Source organism: Diadema antillarum, unplaced genomic scaffold, assembly GCF_040938485.1.
Source record: "Diadema antillarum isolate AM-2024a unplaced genomic scaffold, OU_Dant_1.0 scf00000182, whole genome shotgun sequence".
Classification (NCBI taxonomy): Eukaryota; Metazoa; Echinodermata; class Echinoidea; order Diadematoida; family Diadematidae; genus Diadema; species Diadema antillarum.
In genome coordinates, this window is record NW_027271071.1 from 1,036,811 (window position 1) to 1,059,099 (window position 22,289).

Here is a 22,289-nt window from a genome sequence, read left to right on the forward strand (position 1 = left end):
GCAGATTAAAGGATTGAAAAAGTGTGTAATAGCTGTAAATCATACATTATTATACAAATTACATTGTATCAATCAGTATTTAATGAAGCACCCAGGCACAATAATTCACAAATGTCATCCAGACTAAATACTACATTCGTTACGCGGATGTATGACATGCCAGATGAATGTGAAGAATCAGTGACGTAAACGCCATCTACCGGCATTTTCCTCCCTTCCTCTCGTGCAGCAGCAAGGACCATGGCTATCAACCGAGAAGTTGTCACGTCTTTTGCAAAAGATCTTGCCGCCGGTGGAATCGCCGCAGCAATTTCAAAAACTGCAGTAGCACCCATCGAAAGAGTGAAGCTTCTTTTGCAGGTAATATTAAGTAACGTTTTTGTTGTTTTTTTTCTGAAATATGGGACTCAAAACGTATGGTGTCCCCTCTGACATTAGTGTCCCTTCGCCAATGCACGCAGTGTGGTAAGACTATGAGCATGCGTGCGATCTGCAGCATGTGAAGTCAACCGGCCTTTTGGACTTTCGCAGAAACGTTCACGTGGTTAAACATTTGTGCTCACTGAGTGCAAAAGACCGGCCTTGTAACACGCGTGAATGCCGCTACGAATGTTTCACATTCATTACCCGGCATCACGAAATATTACATTTTGAAATCTGATGGACCTGTATTCATGGAATCGGTGGACTCGCCACTTCGCCTCGGAATCTCCTGCCCAGTGCTGTTGCGGAACACAATAATTTCCCCAACAGAAGAACCAGAAGAACCTACTGACACATTACGTTGTACGCGTAGACCACGGTCGGTCGACAGTCTTGCCACGCTCGAGTGGATCTAGCGAGACACTCGAGGTTTTCCATGTTATCTGGCATTGGTTGGGTATGGCCCTGCTGGAGATGGCGTGCTCTTTTTGTATTAGGCTCTCAATTCATTTACCTGCTAGGCTACTGCATCATATGAAAGTGAACATATTGATTTTACCCCCTTGGGTGGCAATTCACAATCGTTTGCAGTTAGACTACTAAGAGAGTCAATAGACTCGACTGCTTGGTGAGGAAAGCGAAGATAAGAACCCCTTTCTAAACATATATAACATTCTTTATAATTCAAATAAATAGGTAAAACAAATATTGTTTGTGTGAACACACCATTTTGACTCCCCTATTTGTATATTTGCCCCCATTTTCCTCATTTGCTGAGTGGCATAGGTTCTAGTTTGGTATGCTCGACATCTTTTGAATTTGGAGCTCTGCCGGGTGGTGGGCAATTTGCTCCAAAAAGTACAATTCATTTATTACTTAAATTTACATACTATAAACCTACACTACCATCTATTTACTCCCTAACCTTTAGCATTATTATGTTTGAAATTGATATTTTTAAATCAAATAATCACAAGAATTAAAGGAAATAAAGTGGATAGAAGTGCTCGACGCTGCTTTCGTGTGTAGAGGTATGTACATTTGTAGTCTGTCTGTTGTATGCATCAGTGCTGTGGCAAAAAGTTGCTAGGCTACTGCTGACTCGACAGGCACTGTGGGAAAATTTGCCAAAATCTTGTCCTCCAAGTTCCTGTGTAGTGTGAAGAATTTGAATTTTGTGCTTGACTGGTAGAAAATTGTTGGTTTAAATGGTTCTAAGGGAAAAAAAGAACTCAATTTTTTTTTTTTTTTAAAGAAAAAAAAGAAGAGGTTTTAAGTCTGCTCTCTGCTGCCCTCGTAAAATAAAGACCTGAATATGTAATTTCACAAAATTTATGCAAAAAAATAGCACAAATTGGCTTGGCAATGACAACACGGATCAATTTTTACATTCCGCTCACAGGTCCTCTGCCAATATACATACATGTAAACTTTACCCTTGTAATAGCTTGCTGTGCAATACAGAGCCAAAGTTTTGGCAAGCTGTACGTGCAAAATAATGGATGTGCATGCAAGTGCTATTTTGTAGAGCGCCAGCTGGTGATGACTGGCAATGTTGTAGACCATACTTCACTTTGGACTGAAGCAGATTTAGCAGTTTGTGGGCGAGATCTGCCTTTGAATAAACCTGGTCTATACAACATGAATATACAATGTTTATGTCCAATGTATGCTGGTGTAGAGCCAGGAGTACCAATTTGGCAATATGACATTTCCAAAATTTGCTAAAGGACCTTTGTCAATGGGAACATGATATATCTTCTGTAGCAAAGTGGATTATTAGCAGCAGTAGCAGTATCATACTGATGGATTGTATAGAAAAGTATTAATATCTTAATTGCCAGAAATCTGATGAATATTTCAGTTTCAGTTGCGGTTTATGGTGACAATAGTGACATCATGCCTAACAGCAACCAATATGCACCCAACTCCTGTTCGAAACTCCATTTTAGCTCTGCATATTTTTGATTGTAAAAATTGATCCTGAACTAAGTACGTAAAGTCAAAAGTATGATCGGGTGATTTTTAGTATGTCTGCATAAAATTCATACAGAATATGTACAAGAATTCATGTGCACATTCAGATTTTGATATGATTTGCACTGTATGTAACATGACTCATTCTTGTAATACAGATTTGTTTAGGTTTTTTTTTTTTTAAACCTTAAACCCCCTCCCCCCACCCCCACCCCCAATAAAGGAGTGTATAATTGACTAATATAATCAGGTTCGAATCATAAGTTATGTGGTTAGACATGTAGGAAGCTGGTATATGACTCATTGTTGGGTAAAAACCATCAACATCCTGTACAAAGCTAAGGGACTCGCATCAAGTGTAGTGTCCCTTTTGCAGAGGTTGGGGGAAAACCATGTAAGTCAACATGTAGATTTCTTCTTTTCCAAGTCCAACATTCCACTACTTCTGATGTTTGCTGTATGGGCCAATTATATTTTGAAATCTCCATACAATGTACAATGTGAGTCACAAGTATGGCCCCGTTCTATGGACCAGAAAAATCATATACATCTGTACGTACTCAACACTTGCAAGACTCCACAATATTTAGTGAAATTCCAGAAACAGTAAACAAGAAACATGAGCTTTAGCACACTACATCTTCAGTGGTGTTAACATGTTATGTACATGTATTCTGATCACACTTTTGTTTTGGATATTTTTGTACACGAATAACACTATTGTTGCCATGAACTAATATCTTTCACGGATTGTTGAGCCTTTAAAGATAAAAAGTATAATGTTACTGCTATTCCCTTCAGGCCTTTTTATCCCTCTCAGATGATGTCCTTAGAAAATAGACCTACAGTGTAATTATGTGCTAATATGACAATACATGTATGAATGTGGCAGTTATGAAGGAATAGAAGAAGACAAGTATGGTGGCAAAACCAGTACCACATTTTTGTTTACATATGCTACCATAAGTTCATGGACAACAAGGACTGTAAAGAAACCTCACCAAGTTTTACATTTACTCATGTATATTGGTCATTACAGGGAATAATTTTCCTGGGCCCTGTTTTATCAATTTAAGATGTAATTGATTATAAATTTTCTTACCACACAGGCTGCCATAGACATGATAAGAATTTAACTATATAATCAATGAAAACTCTTCATACAACGGGGTCCTGGTACTGTATCGCTTCGCAGGTTGCTGTGCATTTTTACATCACTGCAACACAAAATACAGTAACTCCTGTGCTGCAGTTTTCTTCCATAGAAGTGTACAGGATACCATTTGAAATATTGTGCATCATCTGAAATTGCTAATCGAATTTGAGTTCGAAAATTATTCCCCGCATTATAGTTCTAGTTTGCAATGTGAACTCTTATTATCTTTGACATGCCACGTTTGAAAATGAAAATAATGTTTTATACCCCTCACCCCCTTTCCCTTACAACAGGTACAACATGCATCAAAACAGATCACAAAAGATCAGCAGTACAAAGGCATCGTCGACTGCTTTGCCCGTGTTACAAAAGAGCAGGGATTCTTCTCATTATGGCGTGGCAACTTGGCAAATGTCATCCGATACTTCCCCACACAGGTAAGCGTATTGTAACCATCACTTCAGCTGGAAAGCCTTTCCAGCCATCCGTATGGACCTCCATAATATGAAAGGAATGGTACTACAATTGTAAGAGATAAATAATTGAAAGCAAGTCAGCACAATATTTAGCAACTGCTCTGTGAAATTAAGCCAGGTTGTTGCAAGATTTGACTGTTTACCTAGTGAATGGCGCTGAATGGGTATCTCTAATAGCTGGTACAGTCTCTTGAATGTAACTTGTCGGCATAGTACTCTGTACCTTTCGTTGAGTGGTACTGAATAAACAAAAGCAGCAACTCCCTGCTACAATGTATTTCCTCAAGATATTACAGTGAGTGGAAAGGCATACTCAAAACAGTACTGCTGTTCATATTGCTCACATTGCTAGCCTTCACACTATTCATATAATGAGGTTTTTATAACCAAAGTAAAGCTATCACAACAATTTGATTTACATGTTATTTTATACCTCTGCAAGAAGGGTTATGACAACATGTCTAATTTCTGAGGAAAATTTCTTAATTTTTCTCTTTCTCTTTCTCTCTCTCATTAACATAACTGTAATCATCAATTTCTTCTGTGTTATTAATAGTAACCAAGAAGACCCACTGTCACTTTGCCCACACATATCTTCCTGTAGAGTATGTTAACCCAAATCAGGCTGGGCTTTTTTGGCTATGCTATATCTGGGGGGGGGGGGGAGGGGGGGGGGCCCTATGGAACGCGTGATCGCGCCGAAAATCAGCACACGCGACGCCTGTGACATATACTATCAAAATGTATGGTTGCTTTCTCCGAAAATTTTTTCTTATATTTTATATTAATTAATTATTGTAATTTATGCATAAAATCAGTTTTGGGCTCTAAATCACTTATTAATGCTCTAATTAAGCTAATTTCTTTTTAAAAATGTTTCTTGTATCATTCTCCTGAGACATAGGATAAAAAAAAATCTGTATCGAAATTAATTTCTTATGTATTTGATTGCTTTTTGAATTTCTTATCTATTTCCTTGTTTTTCGACCTTTTGTTTTTGTTTGTTTTTTGGCCAAAATTTGTCACAGACATTTTTTTGAAGCTTTATTATGCTAAAATAAATTAATCCATTCTAAGTCAAGATATGAATTTTTATGTGAATTAATTGAAAAAACACAATTTGCATTGGATTTGTACACAAAGTCATGTTTTGGAGCAATTTTGGGGTTGACAAATATTTTTCGAACGGGCGTTGAGTCAAGACAGTACGCGCGGGCGCAACAATTTTGGTCTCAAAAGTTGCGCGATACTTGAAAGAAAAAAGTCATGAAACATCGCGGCGGGAGGGGGGCGGATTCTGCCCCCAGCCTGATTAGGGTTAAAGTAAAAAAATAAATAAATGAATAACTGTCTAGTGAGCCATGACATCAAAGTTTTTTATTGTTCTTTTTTTAATGAACAATAGGCACTGAACTTTGCCTTCAAAGACAAGTACAAGAGGTTGTTCCTGGATGGAGTTGACAAGAGGAAGCAGTTCTGGCGCTACTTTGCGGGTAACCTAGCCTCTGGTGGTGCAGCAGGAGCCACATCGCTTTGCTTCGTGTATCCCCTTGACTTCGCCCGTACTCGTCTGGCTGCTGACATTGGCAAGGGTGCTGCTGAGAGGGAGTTCCAGGGCTTGGGCGACTGCCTGACAAAGATCTTCAGGTCTGATGGCATGCTTGGCCTCTACCGAGGCTTTGGCGTGTCTGTGCAGGGTATCATCATCTACCGTGCTGCCTACTTCGGCTTCTACGACACAGCCAAGGGCATGCTCCCCGACAAGTACAGCAGAAACATCTTCATCTCGTGGATGGTGGCCCAGACGGTGACCACTTGCTCCGGCATCATCTCCTACCCCTTCGACACTGTCCGTCGTCGCATGATGATGCAGTCCGGCCGCAAGGGCGGTGAGGTCATGTACAAGGGCACCATCGACTGCTGGAGGAAGATCGCAGCACAAGAAGGAGGTGGAGCCTTCTTCAAGGGTGCTTTCTCCAACGTCCTCCGTGGCACTGGTGGTGCCCTCGTCCTGGTCCTGTACGACGAACTGAAGAAGTTCTTGGTATAATTGAGGATTGTCCATCCGTGGGTTTTATTGAGAACACCCTTGAGCAGAATTGTCCAGATCTTGGGGGATATGTCACAGTGAAACTGTACAGAATGCCAATCTATTGTTGACAAGTTTAGTGAAGAAAATTGGCTGGCCCATATATGAATAAATTCAGTTGTGGGGTGACAAGATGAAGAGAAGTTTTTGATTTGGGCAATTCTGTTCTTGATTAATGTAGTTCATGGATCCTTTGTATGCTTGGTACTGATTGTGCGTGCTCATAGATAAGATTCATGGATGCACAAAGAAACTAGCAGATATGTATGTTCATATGACGCCACTTTTGTCTGTACTGCAGAATTATGATTATGCTACATGTGGAAATGTCAGTTCCACCTAAATTTACGGGATATTGTGTAGATCTAGCCAGATTACTGTCTGACAGCTGTGGTCAGGCTCCACTTTGTTTGCAAGCAGGGAAAAAAAAAAGAACTAGCAACGAAATGATGCTACATTTTCAAAGGTATTTATATAAAGTATTCATGTGTGAATAATGGGAAAGTGATTTAGATTTTGATATATCTATCAAATCATATTTACCATGACATTCTAGCGCTCAATGTTACCCTTTTATAGACAACAATTGCAAGAAATAAGTGATGTACCAACTAGTTCTGACTACAGATTTTTGGTTTCAATAAAATGTCCCTTCTGATCTTGCAACAGCACACTATCCTCAACCCAAAAGTTCCAGTGAGATTGTTGTAGAAATGGTTGGAAAGTGTCTCACCTTGAAGTTTGGCTTTTAACTAGCAGCATTGGAAGGCACCAATCATGCTGACCATTGAGGTGGACATCAAGTGCTGGTTCATATTTTCATAAGCAATTTGTGTTGTGAAGTGGATTGTATGTGTGAACTAAAAAGAAGAAAAAAAAAGAATACTGGTTTAAAATTAAAAAAAAGAAAGAAATCCAATCCTAAATTATTGCATTCAATGCTGTATTATTCGTATAGCGAATTGCTTGCATGTTGTTGCGTACATGTGTTATGCGAGTAGATGTTGCGTGCATGCATTTGTGTGTGTTGATAGATGTGTAATGATTAATCTGGTGATTTATAAGACTTGAATACTTATTTATGGACTTGTAGTCAACCTTGAGTCGAACTGGCACAAATTGAATAATCGCCCAAGTGGAAGGTCTTTTGAAGTCCTCTTCTCTTTATGTATGTGACACATTCTGTATGTACATTATGACTGCGTGTGTGTGAAGACGGGGAATTCCCTAAGTAGAAGGCCAATCACAGCATCAGATTACCTCACACCTGCTAAACGTCATGATGATGTCATGTATACATATGGCCGTCCCACCGCATTTTCTGCATGTATCAGTGTGCGTGCACACACACACTTCACACATACAACATGCAGTGCTAGCTGGAGTGCACTGAAGAAAATGATTATGTGTGTACAAGACAGTTTTTGGCGCATCAAGCTTTACAATCTCGGAAGATGATAGCACAGGCGAAGTAAAGCTCTACCGAAGGCATTTTGCTTTACCTCGCTATAGCAGGCTTGATTTACTATGTTTTTCTTTGTTTGGAAGTCACAAAATTTATCTCGTTATAGCAGTTATTTCGTTATAGCCGATCTCCCTATAAGAGTAGCATTTTACATAGACTTGTGTGGAAGGAAATTTGGGACCGAGGAAATTTCCTCGTTATATACTGTATTCGATTGATTTTAATCCCTCATAAGTCGATTTTTCTCTAAGTCAAAGCTGTTTTTCTTCAGTCCAAATACAGTAGATTCGACTTGGGCAAGGTCGACTGTAGTTTAGCGAAAGTTGATGAGCTGTCAACTTGTTCCACCCAAAACACCACTCGTCCAACACCCAAACAAAATGTTCAGTGTACAATTGTATTTAGTACAATGTGCATACATGTATACATTTATATTTCTCCAGCAGTTGTGAATTGTAGAATACATTGTCCAAAATTTTTATACAGTGGAAACTTCATACTGTATGAAGAGATCTGATATTATACAGATATTGATTTACCAGTGGTGGAATATAACATTTGAGATCCTCGCCGGAAGTTATTTTTTTGTCGAGGATTGTTAAATTTTTCCAAAGCGCGTAGCGCTGAGGAAAAATATAGTACACTGTATTCCGAGACAAAAATACAACTTCCCAAGGGAAATGAAATGTTATATTCCTACCGAAGGTAAAAAGTCAATATCTGTTATATTATATGACCTACAGTACAAGAAAGAAACTGCTGTATAAAGCAAAACGATTTCTCCTTTTTCAAACCCACAGTCATATTCATGAATGTCCGTAACAACAGTGCGCTAGTGGTATTCAGTCGAGCCATACGTAGATCTAGTGTAATTACGATGGCTTTCGCATACCTGTAATTCGTTCTTCCGTGCAGGGGCACGACAGCTGCAATACAGCTGTATAATCATTCCTAGAACAGTCGCTATTCAATCGTACATAGGGCCTAGTTTTGTAGCGGTAGAGCTAGATTTTGTAATGACAGTTGCAAAAATTGTAGAATTAGTCACTAGTAGGGGGTCTACAACTGCCGATTTTGGTCTAAAGCAAACTTGTTGAGATAACATTTGTTTGTGGTGATGTATGAGAATGTAAACTTTCTGACAATTCTTTCTTTCATTCCTTTTTTTGTGACTGGTTGCCTATTTGCAGCAGGGGCCATTTCATTCATTGATGAAAAGGCCCCATTGGGTGCGAGAGCACTCTCACTTCCCCTAACACATTGCAAGTAACTCCCACTTTTGTTCGGAGGTGGGACCAAGTATACTCGAGGCGCGCTAAAGCCATTTTCATCGATGAAGGAAACTGCCCCTGCTGAAAATAAGCACCCCATTGCAAACAGGGCCGATTACTCTGATACAAATGAGCACATACTTGGCAGTTTGGACGAATGAAAGCTTCATGAAAACTGAACAAAAAAATTGCCAGTACATTGTAATCACCGTCACATAGAAATGAGATGAGGTAATGTTATTGCCTCACAGCTCTGGTATTTGGGTTGCACATAAATATTTGCTCAAGTTTGATTTTCAATACTATCTCTCAAAATTATTTATTTCACATTACAAGATCTGTGACACTAGGTTTGCTCCTGCGACAATTGCTCCGGTCTTATTTTCTCAAAGGACTTATGGTTAGGGTTTTAGGTTTAGTTTGATGTGAGGATTAGTGTTACGGTTATGTTTGTGGGTAGAATTTGTTTGGCTATAGTGCGCAGACATTTCATGGGAGCATTTTTCGCAGGAGCATATGTCATGAAACCTACAAAATCAGTATAGAGCTTGAATTACATACATGTACATGTATTCAGCACTGATGGCCTCTATGTGAAGTTGCTCCAGATGGCCAAAAAAAAAAAAAAAGTACATTGCAGAAGATAATTTGATAATGACAAAAATAAAGGAGTTATATGAGGTTCTCAATATTATTTCAATGGGAGATTCAAAGGCAATGACATGCCCTGTCAAATATGCAGATGTGATTGTGGAACCAAGTAGGTTGGGAAAGAGACCACTGGCCCATTGGTGCTTCATGAAGCTGTGTTCCTTGGTTAGTTCTTGGATTTGAAGTGGGACAGAATTCTCGGTAACGCCAATACAAACCATAGGTGCCGTCTGCAGAGCTGCGTATTAAATGCTTTACGGGATAGCTCAGGGGATAAACTTACCCTTGTTTTGGCTGCATATGCACTCGGGTCATGTTCCATATTTATCCAGGAGTATTTTTTGTGAAGATTTCTTTGCTTTCTGTCATGTGACCAGCACATTGAAGCCTTGGAAACTCCAGTGACTGCAAATCACTAAAATTGTGATTTTTTTTTTTTTGTTAATTCTTAGCGAAGAAAAAAAGCAGACAAAAATTGCATTGAATTGCATGGGAACTAAGACACACGCAAGACAATTTGAAGCAACAATGGCACCGAGGAATCCCACAGTGCATTTTACAGGGCTTTTTAGCGTGCGTAGAAGTTTTCTGCACATTGACGACACCGAGAATTACATATCACAGCCACCCCAACACATACATTACTGGTTTATACTTAGTTACAGCGCCCTGGGTTTAATGACTGGACTGCTTAAGAGTCAGGGAATTTTAATCACACACATACTTTTATCAAAATCTTGCAGATGAAGTCACATACTCATAACGACTCGGAGAGTAGAACTCTTATTCCAATCATGCAGTGCTTTGTTTCAAGTGGTTTGAAATCAAGCCATCCACACGCCATCAACCTTCAACACACGAGTATGCACACAAAAACTTGTTAACTTCTGCACCCTTGCACACCGCTCACTCTCAGACTCTAAACCTTTCATATTGGCAACGTTTTTTTTTTTTTTTTTTTTTTCAGTTACCGTATTGGCTTTAAATACAACATACCATCCTTTCAAAGTTGGAGCAGATGATTAACTGTAGGTAATGTGTAGTATGGACACTCACACACCAAAACACAAGAAAAGCTTTGAAGTGCAATGTTTGCTCAGCCACTACCTACACTGTACAGCATGTGAACATGTACATGTACTTGCATAATTTCTATATTATACACATTGGTTTCTTTCATTTTTTTTTTTAAATTGAAGTGTTGATACATATACTGTATTTCACTTCTGAGGTGCATGTTGTATTAATTTAAAAGTGGTTTCTTTCGCGTACAGAAACTTTCGCGGTTTCCATCGGTGCGGACTTTTTCGCGTGTGTTTAAATTCGCGGCCGGTAATGATAGCGTTGTACAAGAGACAAGTTCAAAACATTTTCGCGTGATGTTAAATTCGCGGTTCAACCTCAAAGCGCGAAAATAAAACCACCGCGAAAGAAACCACTTTTACAGTATGTGAAATCACATAAAATATATGGAATTTTGGTTTAATTTTCCCCTTCTCTGTCAAACCATAATGTATCATTTCAACTGCACTACATACATGTATCATCGCTTCAATACAAGGATGTGTTACCTGGGGGTGAAATCATCTGTTGAACATTCCCTTTCTACTATGTTTCCTTTTCTGGATATTTGGATACTTTGTTTTCTGTTCATTGTGTTTCTGGATTATTAATTTATTCATTTCCCCCCATGTTTCACATACAACAAGCCAGCATCTAACTTAAAAAAAAACAAACAAAGTACAAGTTGAATATGACTCCCACGTCTGATATACTTCGACAAAAACAATGCCTCCCCTTTAACCAACATTCTGTCATAAAAATAAAACTAAAATTCAATGCCCTGAAGTTTTTGAAGGGTCACTGTCCAGTTATCAAGTGACATTAACATTTTACCGGGAGTAGCATCTAAAAGAGTGTCACACTATCTCTGTGGCTGTATTGGCATGAATTAAATAATATCTACCTGTGATACTGATTACAAAAATATTTAATACATGTATAACACTTTTAATGTCTTTGATCTGCACTTTATTATTGTTGTACATGATGCAAACATTAGCAATCATCTTGCATACCATGGGAAAAAATAGGAGAATCGCGAAAATATACCAAAAAATACCATTTGAAGATTTGATCTGTCCCAACAATGTATTACAAGATGTTTTGGTTGAATTACGGTATGTGGAAATATTTGCTTCTTTCACGGTGCAACCCAGTCAAAATTCACAGGATAATTAGATATTTTGCCCAGGCCTTCAACTCAATTGCAAAAGGTCTCTGAGATACATAATGTGTGAACTAATTTGACATAACCATGCCTCTATGTCTAGATTCATATCATGAATGATGGAAACAGATATGTTTACCTTGTTCGATAAATGACCTAGGCTGGTCATACTATTCTTCTCAACAGTTTGACTTTATTTTGACAGATTGTTAGTAATCAAAGAAAAAAATCTAGACATATTGATGTGAAAACAAACATACAAAGATTAAGTATGCAAGGCTATGAAAGCATTTTACTTTCTATACAGTCAACCTTGCTTAAGTCGACCTTGCAATGGTTAAATAGTCACCTAAGTCAAAGGCCTTTTCAAGTCCTCTTCTCTTTACATTCTACTGATTTTCATCCCTCATAAGTCAAATGTGACCCGTTACAACAAAAGGATCCTAAAGTCGCTGACATCTGAGCCGAGAAAAACGAGTTTGAAGTCACATCATCAAAATCGGTCAAAACAATCGGATTTCTGTTTTTGGCATAATTTTGTAGTGTAATGTTTTGTCTTATCATCTGCCGAAATTTCGAAGCTAAAAGATCAAAGGAAAGGCAAGAAATCAGGGTTTTTCTGGGCCTTGATTTTCTGACTTTCAACGTAACAGAAATGTGTCCGAAGATTTTTTATTTAGAGCCGCAGCAAGACTCCGCCCCCTAGCAACGAGGGAGTGATCTTATTGGTCAGTGCATGTCATCCTGATTACTGATTGGTCGTGGGTAGACGGCTGGCGCTAAGCTTGAATGAACATTGCGGAGGTCACTAGGAGCATACCTTCTATTGTCAAGCGGTGAAAACTGTCTCGCCTCCCCTTGATCATGAAAGCCTCAGAAGGAAAACTTTGGAGGCGTTTTTCTCGAAACTCTGATTTCCTTGACCACTTGACATGCGCTAATAAAATCATCGATATCACTGCAACCGAGTACCTTTATGAGTTGTGTTACATATGAAATTAAAGCAAAAGAGTAAGGGAATTATGTCATGCCATTTTAGAAAATTATCCTCCCCTGACTTTCGGATCCTTTTCTTGTAGCGGGTCACAAATTTTCTCTTTGAAAGTCGAAGCAGTTTCTTCAGTCAAAATAGATTCGACTTACGGCAAGATTGACTGTATCACTGCTTTGCTGGAGAAGGGAGGAGTGGGTAGAAAGACGGACAGGAACATGGTTCTATCCCTTTAGAAGCCCTAGAAACACAAACCACTCCTCGCTTGTTCCAGTATCTATCACATATAGTACATCTTACTTGTATGTACTGCAACATATACCCCTTGCTGGAGAAAGGGAAAATGCTAAAAATTCAGCGTTTTCTAACCCATGGGAACCATGCTGCAAAACTTCTGAAGGGACCAAGTGTTACCTTTATGAGTACCTCACCATTTGCTATTATAATACTAATAGAAGGTGCCTGGTAAGAGCAATAAAATACATGTACGGTACAACCACAGCTTTGAATAAAATGAACACAGTCATTACAATTTGTGGATTACGGACACAGGAAGAAAGATAACATTTCTTTTTATTCTCCTATGGCACCATGTGCATGGATGATACCATTTTGCTGAATATTGCGATCTGTAGCAAATTACAAAGGGTCAACATCTCTTGCCCAATTGTGTGTACAGTATTTGGGGCGGACCATTTCACTCAATACGCACTCTGCTCTTTGCCAGGAGTGAAGTAGGAACTTTTACATGCATGGGATGTAACTTCTCTCTTACCTGCAAAACATCAATTTTTTGTCCTTCCAGGGAATAATATTTTGCTGTGTTTTGGCATTCTCTTGAGTATAAAGCAAGGGGGAATGGCATGATCTCACACAACACTGCTTAGCAAGACTCAATGGGAATCGAACCATAAGCTACTTGATTGTGTAGCAGGCACACAACCACAGAGCCACCAGAACCAAAGACACCTTGTGGATAATGAAAAATGATGAACCATGGATCCAAAAGAGCTGCAGGAAGTTACTTGAAGCCTGCTCAAGCGATCCATTAGGTTGGAGGGTTGTTTCACGTTACAGCAAAGGTACTGTAAAACGAGGAATGTTTGCATGCATTTTAATTTCGCGAATTTCGCGAGCGGCAACATTCGCGAATTTAAAATGCACGCGAAAGTTTTTACCTACACAATATGCATTGGATGCCAGTGGCAAGTCGCAAAAATTTCATGCTGCAAGAAAGGCTGTCGGCTCCAATTCGCGAAATTTTCATGCCGCAAATATATCGTGTTATACAGTAAGTCCATCAATAAAACACACTGCACACTGTATGAAGTGAGTGACATGAGGGCAGAAGGATCCCTTTTGATTTACATATTACATGTACGTGGTTGAATGATATTCCCTAATACTGTATTATAAGCAAACCACCATGCGTACCTTCTTGCAAGAGAGTTTATTGAAAGCATGCAATCTTCCAACTAAACAGCATAACCTGAAAAAAAAAGTAATAAAAGTACACTTTCACATTTACCCTCTTGTGGTTTTTTTTTTTTTTTTTTTCCATTTCACTGACTTTACTTCAACTACATTGCCTGGTAAATGGTGCTGGAAGCAAGGCTCGGGTTTTAACAACTTTGATATAAATAGTGCTTATTCCTCACATTATGATGTTCCAAGTTTTACAAAGATGTGTGACCTTGCATCGCAAATCTAACATAAAATTACTGAAATTTTCAGTTTGGGTTAGATTATGAAAAAGGAGATAGTAAGCTTTAAAATGAAACTTGGATGTTACTAATCCATTGAAATAAGTGAAGAAAACTCCAATCTGTAGAAATATACCTTCTCAGAAAAAAAAAAAGTTTTGAATTGAAGGGTCAATTGAAGGGGCATTGAATGTCTCTTCAATGTGTCGAAAACAGAGGAGAGGGTGAAAACTCAAAGGCAATCACAAAGATGGGACAATCGAATTATTGAAAAGAATTTTGGGTAGGGTTTTCAAGCACATTCTCATGCACCTGGGTGGTGGAAAACCAAGAAACATTAGCCCGACACAAAAAATGTAGTTCGACAAAACTGTAATGACATCACACTCATACTGTGCTTTATGCTTCCAAGCATCAGACATAAATGTGAGAATACCAATTATCACAAATTAACCTTACAAAGTTGACCTAAACTGCATAGTTTCAGCCCAATGGGAATGTTAAAGTCAACACTTTCTTTTTCTTTTTTTAGCTTCGAAATGTATGGTAATAATGTTCAATTGATGGCTTCAAAAGATCTTGATATTTTGTTTCTCTGTTTCTTTTTTTCAATTTTCCATCTGAGAAGAAGGCTGGATAGCCCACATTCAGCTGCACTAGCTGGTTTTCCATGCAGTCCAGTTTGATGTGAGGTGAGACCATTTCATTTTATTTATGCACCAACCCTGCTCTTTTTGATGAGTAAATGAAGCAGGATTTTTTTACATGCATGAGTTGACTCTCACACACGGGACCTCCGTTAAATGCCCTATCTGAGGGACAAGACATGAAAATGATCACATATCAGAAAGGAAGCTTAAACTGTACAAAATAATGACAATTATTCAAGAAATAACTTTGAAAAACACAATATTAACCCGGTGAATATGAGTCCTGAGAATACTCAGCCAAGTGTCTATGAGAAATGTGTGATATAGCAAAATCAGTCCATCATCAACGGGTTAATACATGACTAAATGCATTGGTTGAGCCGAGTAAAACTCCACGGGGAAGTCTAATATTTTGAGAGGGGTTCCAGATTTCACGTTGATTCTTAGCTCAATATCTTGACAGGCTTAACACCCATCAAATCTTGCATTTTGACTGCAACTACCACTAAATAGCATCTCTAAATTGCTTACACCTGATCTGCTGATGCACAGACTGCAATGATCATTGGAATTCAAATGGTTGCATCTAAAGAACTAAACTTGGGATCACAGAGGTTGAGTGAATTCACTTCAACACTGACAAAGCAAAAACCGCCACCATTAATTTCATGTGAAGTCACTTCTGAATGAAATTGCTAGGATGGCGGACATCTGCCTGGATTCCATCTTGGGACACATCATCGATCATGTCCATCTTGGCTCTAATTGCGCTTGCTTCATTCATCCTTCATTCTGCTGGTGAATCTTCAGTTCTGCACGCCTCATCTGCTTCTTCCATGGGCTCTTCTTGCATCTCGCTCTCTACTCTGGCACCCTCTGCCTCCTCCTTCTCCTCCTCCTCCTCATCATCCTTCTCCTCTTCAATATTTCCTCTCTCTTCATCATCCCCCACAGCATCACCATCTAATTTTTCACCATTGTCCTCTGCTGTGGCCTGCGGTGTGTGTGCCGATGACTCCGCGGCACTGCTAGTCCTTGGATTTTTGGACACGCTGACCGGTCCACCGACCAGTCGCAGGATGTGCTGCCTGTCGCCCTTGGCAACGTAAGAGCGCAGGGAGGTCTTTCCCCGCCATCCCACGATGATGAAAGGAGATTCCGGTTTTCCATCCCTGTTGATATAGAAGGAAATGATTTAAAGAACCGAGTTGCAGAATGGTAAGACTGCAATATCAAAAGGTACTACCATACTTGTATATGTCACTGTGCAAGTATCTGTAGTTGTCTTTTTTTTAAAATTCATCACATTTTCTTGTATTTCTTGGTTTACATTAACCAGATGCAGATGAAGAGGAATTAAGTAGAAAGAATAGTAGTAAAGAAGAATCATTTTTCTTTCAACTCTCTAATGCCTAGACTTCTGCTCGATATGTCGTGAAGTTAAGTTACAGAATCTTCATCCCACAATGAACAGAAAATGATTGTACATTCAATCCTTCGGAAAGCACAACAAGCCAAAGCAATTGAATGTCAACAGAGCTCAAACACTACAAGAAGAATGTTGAATACAAATACATGTAGGAACTTCATTGGGAATGCTGGCATGTTAGCATGGGCAGTAGCCTGTCTAGCTCAAAGACCCCTGGTTGAAATACTACAAGCCAGAACCAGACCATGCAAAACCCACTGAAGAGTAGTGCTGTAAATGGGGTAAATGGGAAATGCATGTTATAGAAAAATCAGTCTGTCTTTGACAGGTTAATGTACACATAGATGGTCATTATGTCATTTCCCTTCCATAAACTATTTTGGGTGGTGGGGTGCCTCAACTCACAGACATGACATTTAGCATTGTTCCTATGTGTGAGAGCCATGAACATAACAGATACTACATCATCACTTCCTGTGAATGGCAGGGTGGAACTCAGTTAAGTGGGTGGCTGGCAGTGTCTGAGAAATGGTTAGCGAAAAATAGCAACTTTCCCTTTAGTTGGCCCACAATGACTAATAACAGTTGCTCGACAGAATGAGCATAGTACACTGCAGAGTACCAAAAGACAGAGAGATATAGAAGATGATTACATTTAGCATGCAGGAACTCACACTTCATTTTCAGGCTGGTATGTGAGAATGACCGACCCTTGACCTTTGTGGAATGAATAGAAAATACATAAAAATTTGGGCAAAATATATATAGAAAATCAAATTGATATTCAAATTGAATTGGTGTGCACATCTCATATGAGTTGAAGCCACAATGGTTCATCTTCAAATGTGTGGTATTCAATTATTCTAAAAAGGCAAGTCTCCGCTTTTCTTGCAGATGAAATGATATCACTGCATTTTGTTGGCAGTCCTTTTATTTTGTCATTAGGACAAAACATACACTACACATGTATCAAACCACATAATGGAATGATCCTGAGAATCTGTCTGCCCTAGAAAACTAGAAATGTCGCTACGGCGACTGGTGTATGCCTCCGCCATAATGCATGGTTCTCCTAATAGGTCTATAGTACAATGTCTTGACAATGTGTGATGACAGTTTCACACAATTGGCAAAATATTAAAATGACAGGTTTGCCACAAATGTGCTGAATGTTCACTTTCCTAGAACTAGGTTCAATTGGATGAATGATTAAAACGTCAGAGTGCAGGTATTTGGGGGAACTGATGATTTTTACTTGACTTTTGACCCTTTTATAGGTTTATGCATTGAGTAATTTTCAAGGTATTGAGAAAAAGTATAATTTCAGTATCAAATGGTAAAATAGTATTATCTAAACCTGGCCTTTGACCTTTGACCTCACAGTTCCAAAGAGAATCACTGTTAGGTAGAACATGCATAAATATATAAGTTTCATGATAATACCTTGAGTTACTTTTGAGATATGGAGGAAGAAGTGCATTTAGCACTTTCACTTGACCTTTGACCTTTGACCTTTTGGCAAGAAACTTCCCACAGAATAATATTGGGTAATACATGCATACATCAAGTAAAAAAAAAATTCTTCAGGCATTGCATAAATATAAGGAAAGTAGTGATATTTTGAGGGGTTGACCTTGACCTTTGACCCCCTGACCTTTGACCCATGACCCCCAACTTCCCTAGATAATCACTGCCCATCGGTACATGCATATATACTAAGTTCCATGAAGATACCTTGAACCATTTGCGAGATATGGAGAAAAACATGAAATTTCAACCTTTTTTTCACAAAATAACCTGTGACCTTGACCTTTGACCCCGTGACCCTTTAAATCCAAACAAAGTATCATCCCCCCAGGATATACCCTCATACCAAGTTTGATGCAAAACCACCTCACAGTTCTTGAGATATAGACAAAAACAAAACGGGACGGACGGACGGACGGACGGACGGACGGACGGACGGACAGACGACCCGAAAACATAATGCCTCCGGCCACTTCGTTGGCGGAGGCATAAAAAAAGTCCTTTTCTCAAACCCTCGCTGGAAATTTCAAGGCAATTAACATTACACAATTAAACCTGAATTTTCAACCACTGCTGTGGTGAGGATGTCACCACCTACAGCTGTTTCCCACCCCCCCCCCCCCCCCTCCTTCAGGTGGACAGATTTCTTCCATCAAATGGCTTTATGCATGTAGAGTATGAGTAGCATTGTAACTAACATGAATCATGTAGTAATGTGACCAAAGAAAGAACAGACGAAAGCTGTCCACAAACAAGACTACAAGTGCCACATCTCATCCCACTGGGGTAGTATCCTCGAATCACTCAGTGAAAGGGGCATAAAGTAAATACTCACCCATGGTGTCGAGTGTTTCCTTGATGCCCTCGCTGAAGTTCTTGGTGAATGGGTTCTCCTCGGAGAACAGCGTGACGATGTCCTCCCTCTTCACCGTCAGTTTCCTTCTCTTCACGTAGGGGTAGAGGATGTTGATGCCCTGAGGGAACAGTTCGAATTGAGGTGGTGCAGGTGATGTCATTTGACGAGATGGAACAAAATTAAACAGAGATAAAACAAAATTTTTGAATCCATCATGCCAGTCAGCATTGAGGAAACGGATGAAAACAACACAAAATATAGTGTGCCATATTTTGTCAGTCAAGGTGATACAATCAATGTAACAGTATGCAAATATTACATCTACAATGTATCTGTCTATATGTGTTTGTGTGGGTTTTTTTTTTTTGTGTGTGTGTGTGTGTGTGTGTGTGTGTGTGTGTGTGTGTGTGTGTGCTTGTGCATGTATGTCAGGGTGCATGCATGAAATAGAAACGACATGTATACGCATCCAGTTCATATATTACTATGGTATATATATTTGAGCATACACTCATGGGTGTATGGCTTTAAAACCTAGCTGGGTTGGCTAGCTGGCCAGCTCAAGATCGGACATTGATTGCTATGTTTGAACCACATAATACATCTCTGCAGTGAGGAGTACATACTTGTTCTGGCTGAAAATGGGAATTTCTGAACTTACATCTTGGGTGAGTCGGAAGTCACAGGGAACATCATCAGAACTGCTCCGTGACAGGATCTTAACCCCAGAATTGATGACCTATAGTTTGGACAATCATGACATGCAGGGGCAGAGAGAATAAGATGGATAGATAGACAAATCAATAGATAGGTAGATATAGAGAGATAGATAGATAGGTAGATGGACAGGTAGATAGATAGGTAGATAAATAGATAGATAGATAGATAGGTAGGTAGATAAAAAGATAGATAAATAGCTAGACAGATAGAGAGGTAGGTGGGTAGATAGATACATAGACAGACAGATAGATAGATGAATTGATTGATTGATTGATTGATTGATTGATTGATTGATTGATTGATTGATTGATTGATTGGTTGATTGATTGATAAAGAAAAGAGAAAGAGAGGGGGGATGGGAAAGAAAGAGACTGATTTAAAACAAAGTCCATCTCAACAAAGCAAGTGTTACAAATGTTGAATTAAACCACAGAATAACACACAAGTAAGAGCTTGGTGATGAAAGTGTACTGTCACTTTCTCAGAAGCACTACTTTGAAACATAACTGACAACTTGTGCAGTGTAGATGTCTTAACAATACAGAATGCAAGATGATAAAATACCATATCAAAATACCCTTGGTATTGAGCACTGGACAATAGGTTCAAAGTCACAAATTCTTTAAGTTATAGTGTACTAAGTATGCCATATATTTCGCGAGTCTAAATTTTCACGAATCGGGAATTCCCGACGATTTCGCGAGTGGTTAAATTCGCGATCATGGAGTCCTGTACTAAACGGAGAAATGTACACTCGTACGTCACATTCACATCGGGATCAGAGTTGATATTTTTGCATGTCTTTAATTTCTCGAATAGCACCCGACTCGCAAAATTTCCGAAAATAAAAACCTCGCGAAATATTCAGCGTATATAGTATGTCATGATTAAGTGCTAACCACTATGGATGGAAATCTACATTATTTTTTTTGTCACAGTATAACAACAACAAGAAAATATTGAAGCAATTTCACAAAAAATTCATTTTTCTAGGACACAAAAGGAGCACTTGACCAACACTGTAGCTCCTCTAGATGGCAGAAGCAAATAACATTTGCCTGAACACACCTCTGTGACAGGTTTAAGGAATGTGCACTTTTTGTACAGAAATGAGAAGTTGCAAAATTACTACCCCGTAGTACATTTTCTTTATGTCCTACTGCTACTTAGACATTAAAAAAAAATGCTGTCGAGTCTTAAACAAGATACATGGAGGACAGCATGAATCAATCAAAACTTTAAAAATCTGTAATTTGTGATTGTCTGATTTTCCTTAAAAAAAAAATTAACTGAGCATTTCACTGCACTTTCAGCCAAAATCTTCATACAGGAATACTACACCATGATAGGTATCAATTCATTCTGCAGCATCCAAAACAGCTGATTTTATGTCTATACGAGTCATTCTTTACTTGTGCCAAGTGTTTAACCATCACCTTCAGAAGCCTGATAGGTCCTGTCTAAAGTCTACAGTGTTGCCAGAATCTCAAAGCGAGAGAAATGCCTCTTCCATATAAATTATGGTTCCCGCAGCTCATAAAAAGAGCACTATCATATATAACAATATGCCCACTGGCCTTTGATCTTTCATCTATGAAGCCCTGTAACTGCATACATCCATAATTTTCTCTTACCACAAAAATCTGCTTATTCTGTGCATGTGTCATTAAAAGAAAAAAAAAGAAAAAAAAAGATAACTAAAAGAAAGAGCACACAGACATTTCAATGGATGCAACATAAATCAGAAAGGTGTAGTGCCAACTAACCCCCAACTTACATGTAGATTATAAATTGAACTTAAACCACTCTTCAGCAGCTTACATCTATTTGACCATTTGTGCCCCAGTCAAGACTGACTGCAAACACACATGGTCTTGTTTGACCAGCCACGAGATAGAAGGGGAATCTGTGGAAACCCTGGGATTATATTCTCAAACAGAGACGATAGACTGCACTATTAACCTGTTGAGGACGAGTCCTAAGTATACTCAGGCAGGTGTCTATGGGAAATGCGTGTTGTAGCAAATCAGTCTGTCCTCACTGGGTTAAGAGAGAAAATAGCTCCGAAAAGCACATCCAATCTTTCACTGGAACCCACTGTACACTCCTCAGCCTTAACCTTGTATCAGGAATCCGAAAGCCATAATTTACATCAAAGTGGTGTTTAGATAGAGACTGCTAAGCCTCTACAGTAGGGCAGGGTGACAAACGAGAAATGACAAAATGAAAAACGAGTGTGTGACACTCGCAAATGAACACCATCATGTTTACATGGAAATGAGCTCAACCATGATTTTGGCTGGCGCACAAATAAGCAATATTTCAGTTTAAATCTTCAGGACTTTTCAGTGCAGTTTCCTTTTCTGTTCGTGGCCCCTTCCCTATAACTTTTTCCATAACTTTTTTTACCATTTTCTACGACTTTAGGAACCCTACTTTCATGATAATTGACATTTAATGGCATCAAATACAAACCTAGTGTTGTATTTTTATAAAAAAAGACCAGTTATATCAAAAGGGTTGTGGCTGCTTAGAAGGTGATTGTGACACAATGTCTGGGAGGCAGATTAAAATGGGAGTATATCTTTCTAAGGGCATGAACCTCTGGGGTTGACACCCATTACAATTTAATTGATGCAAGGTACAATGTACCTTATGATAGCCTACTGCATTCC

At 39.0% G+C, this 22,289-nt stretch overlaps 2 protein-coding genes across 2 annotated transcripts in view; one reads left to right on the forward strand and one right to left on the reverse strand.

Moving 5' to 3' along the window:
- The first annotated feature begins 210 nt into the window (after positions 1–210).
- LOC139723160 (ADP/ATP translocase 3-like) lies at positions 211–7,047 on the forward strand. Its single transcript, XM_071634421.1, has 3 exons — positions 211–360; positions 3,850–3,993; positions 5,438–7,047. The coding sequence occupies exons 1-3, from the start codon at positions 241–243 to the stop codon at positions 6,080–6,082; spliced, it is 909 nt and encodes a 302-aa protein (XP_071490522.1). The 5' UTR covers positions 211–240; the 3' UTR covers positions 6,083–7,047.
- Positions 7,048–15,869: 8,822 nt separating this feature from the next.
- LOC139723185 (RNA cytosine-C(5)-methyltransferase NSUN2-like) overlaps positions 15,870–22,289 on the reverse strand; it is a 34,677-nt gene continuing 28,257 nt past the window's right edge. Inside the window, exons 16-19 of the mRNA XM_071634442.1 lie at positions 19,556–19,633; positions 18,874–19,012; positions 17,186–17,228; positions 15,870–16,254 (exon numbers count right to left, since the gene is read on the reverse strand). Coding sequence (XP_071490543.1) covers positions 15,870–16,254; positions 17,186–17,228; positions 18,874–19,012; positions 19,556–19,633 — 645 coding nt within the window. The remainder of the gene's footprint in view (positions 16,255–17,185; positions 17,229–18,873; positions 19,013–19,555; positions 19,634–22,289) is intronic.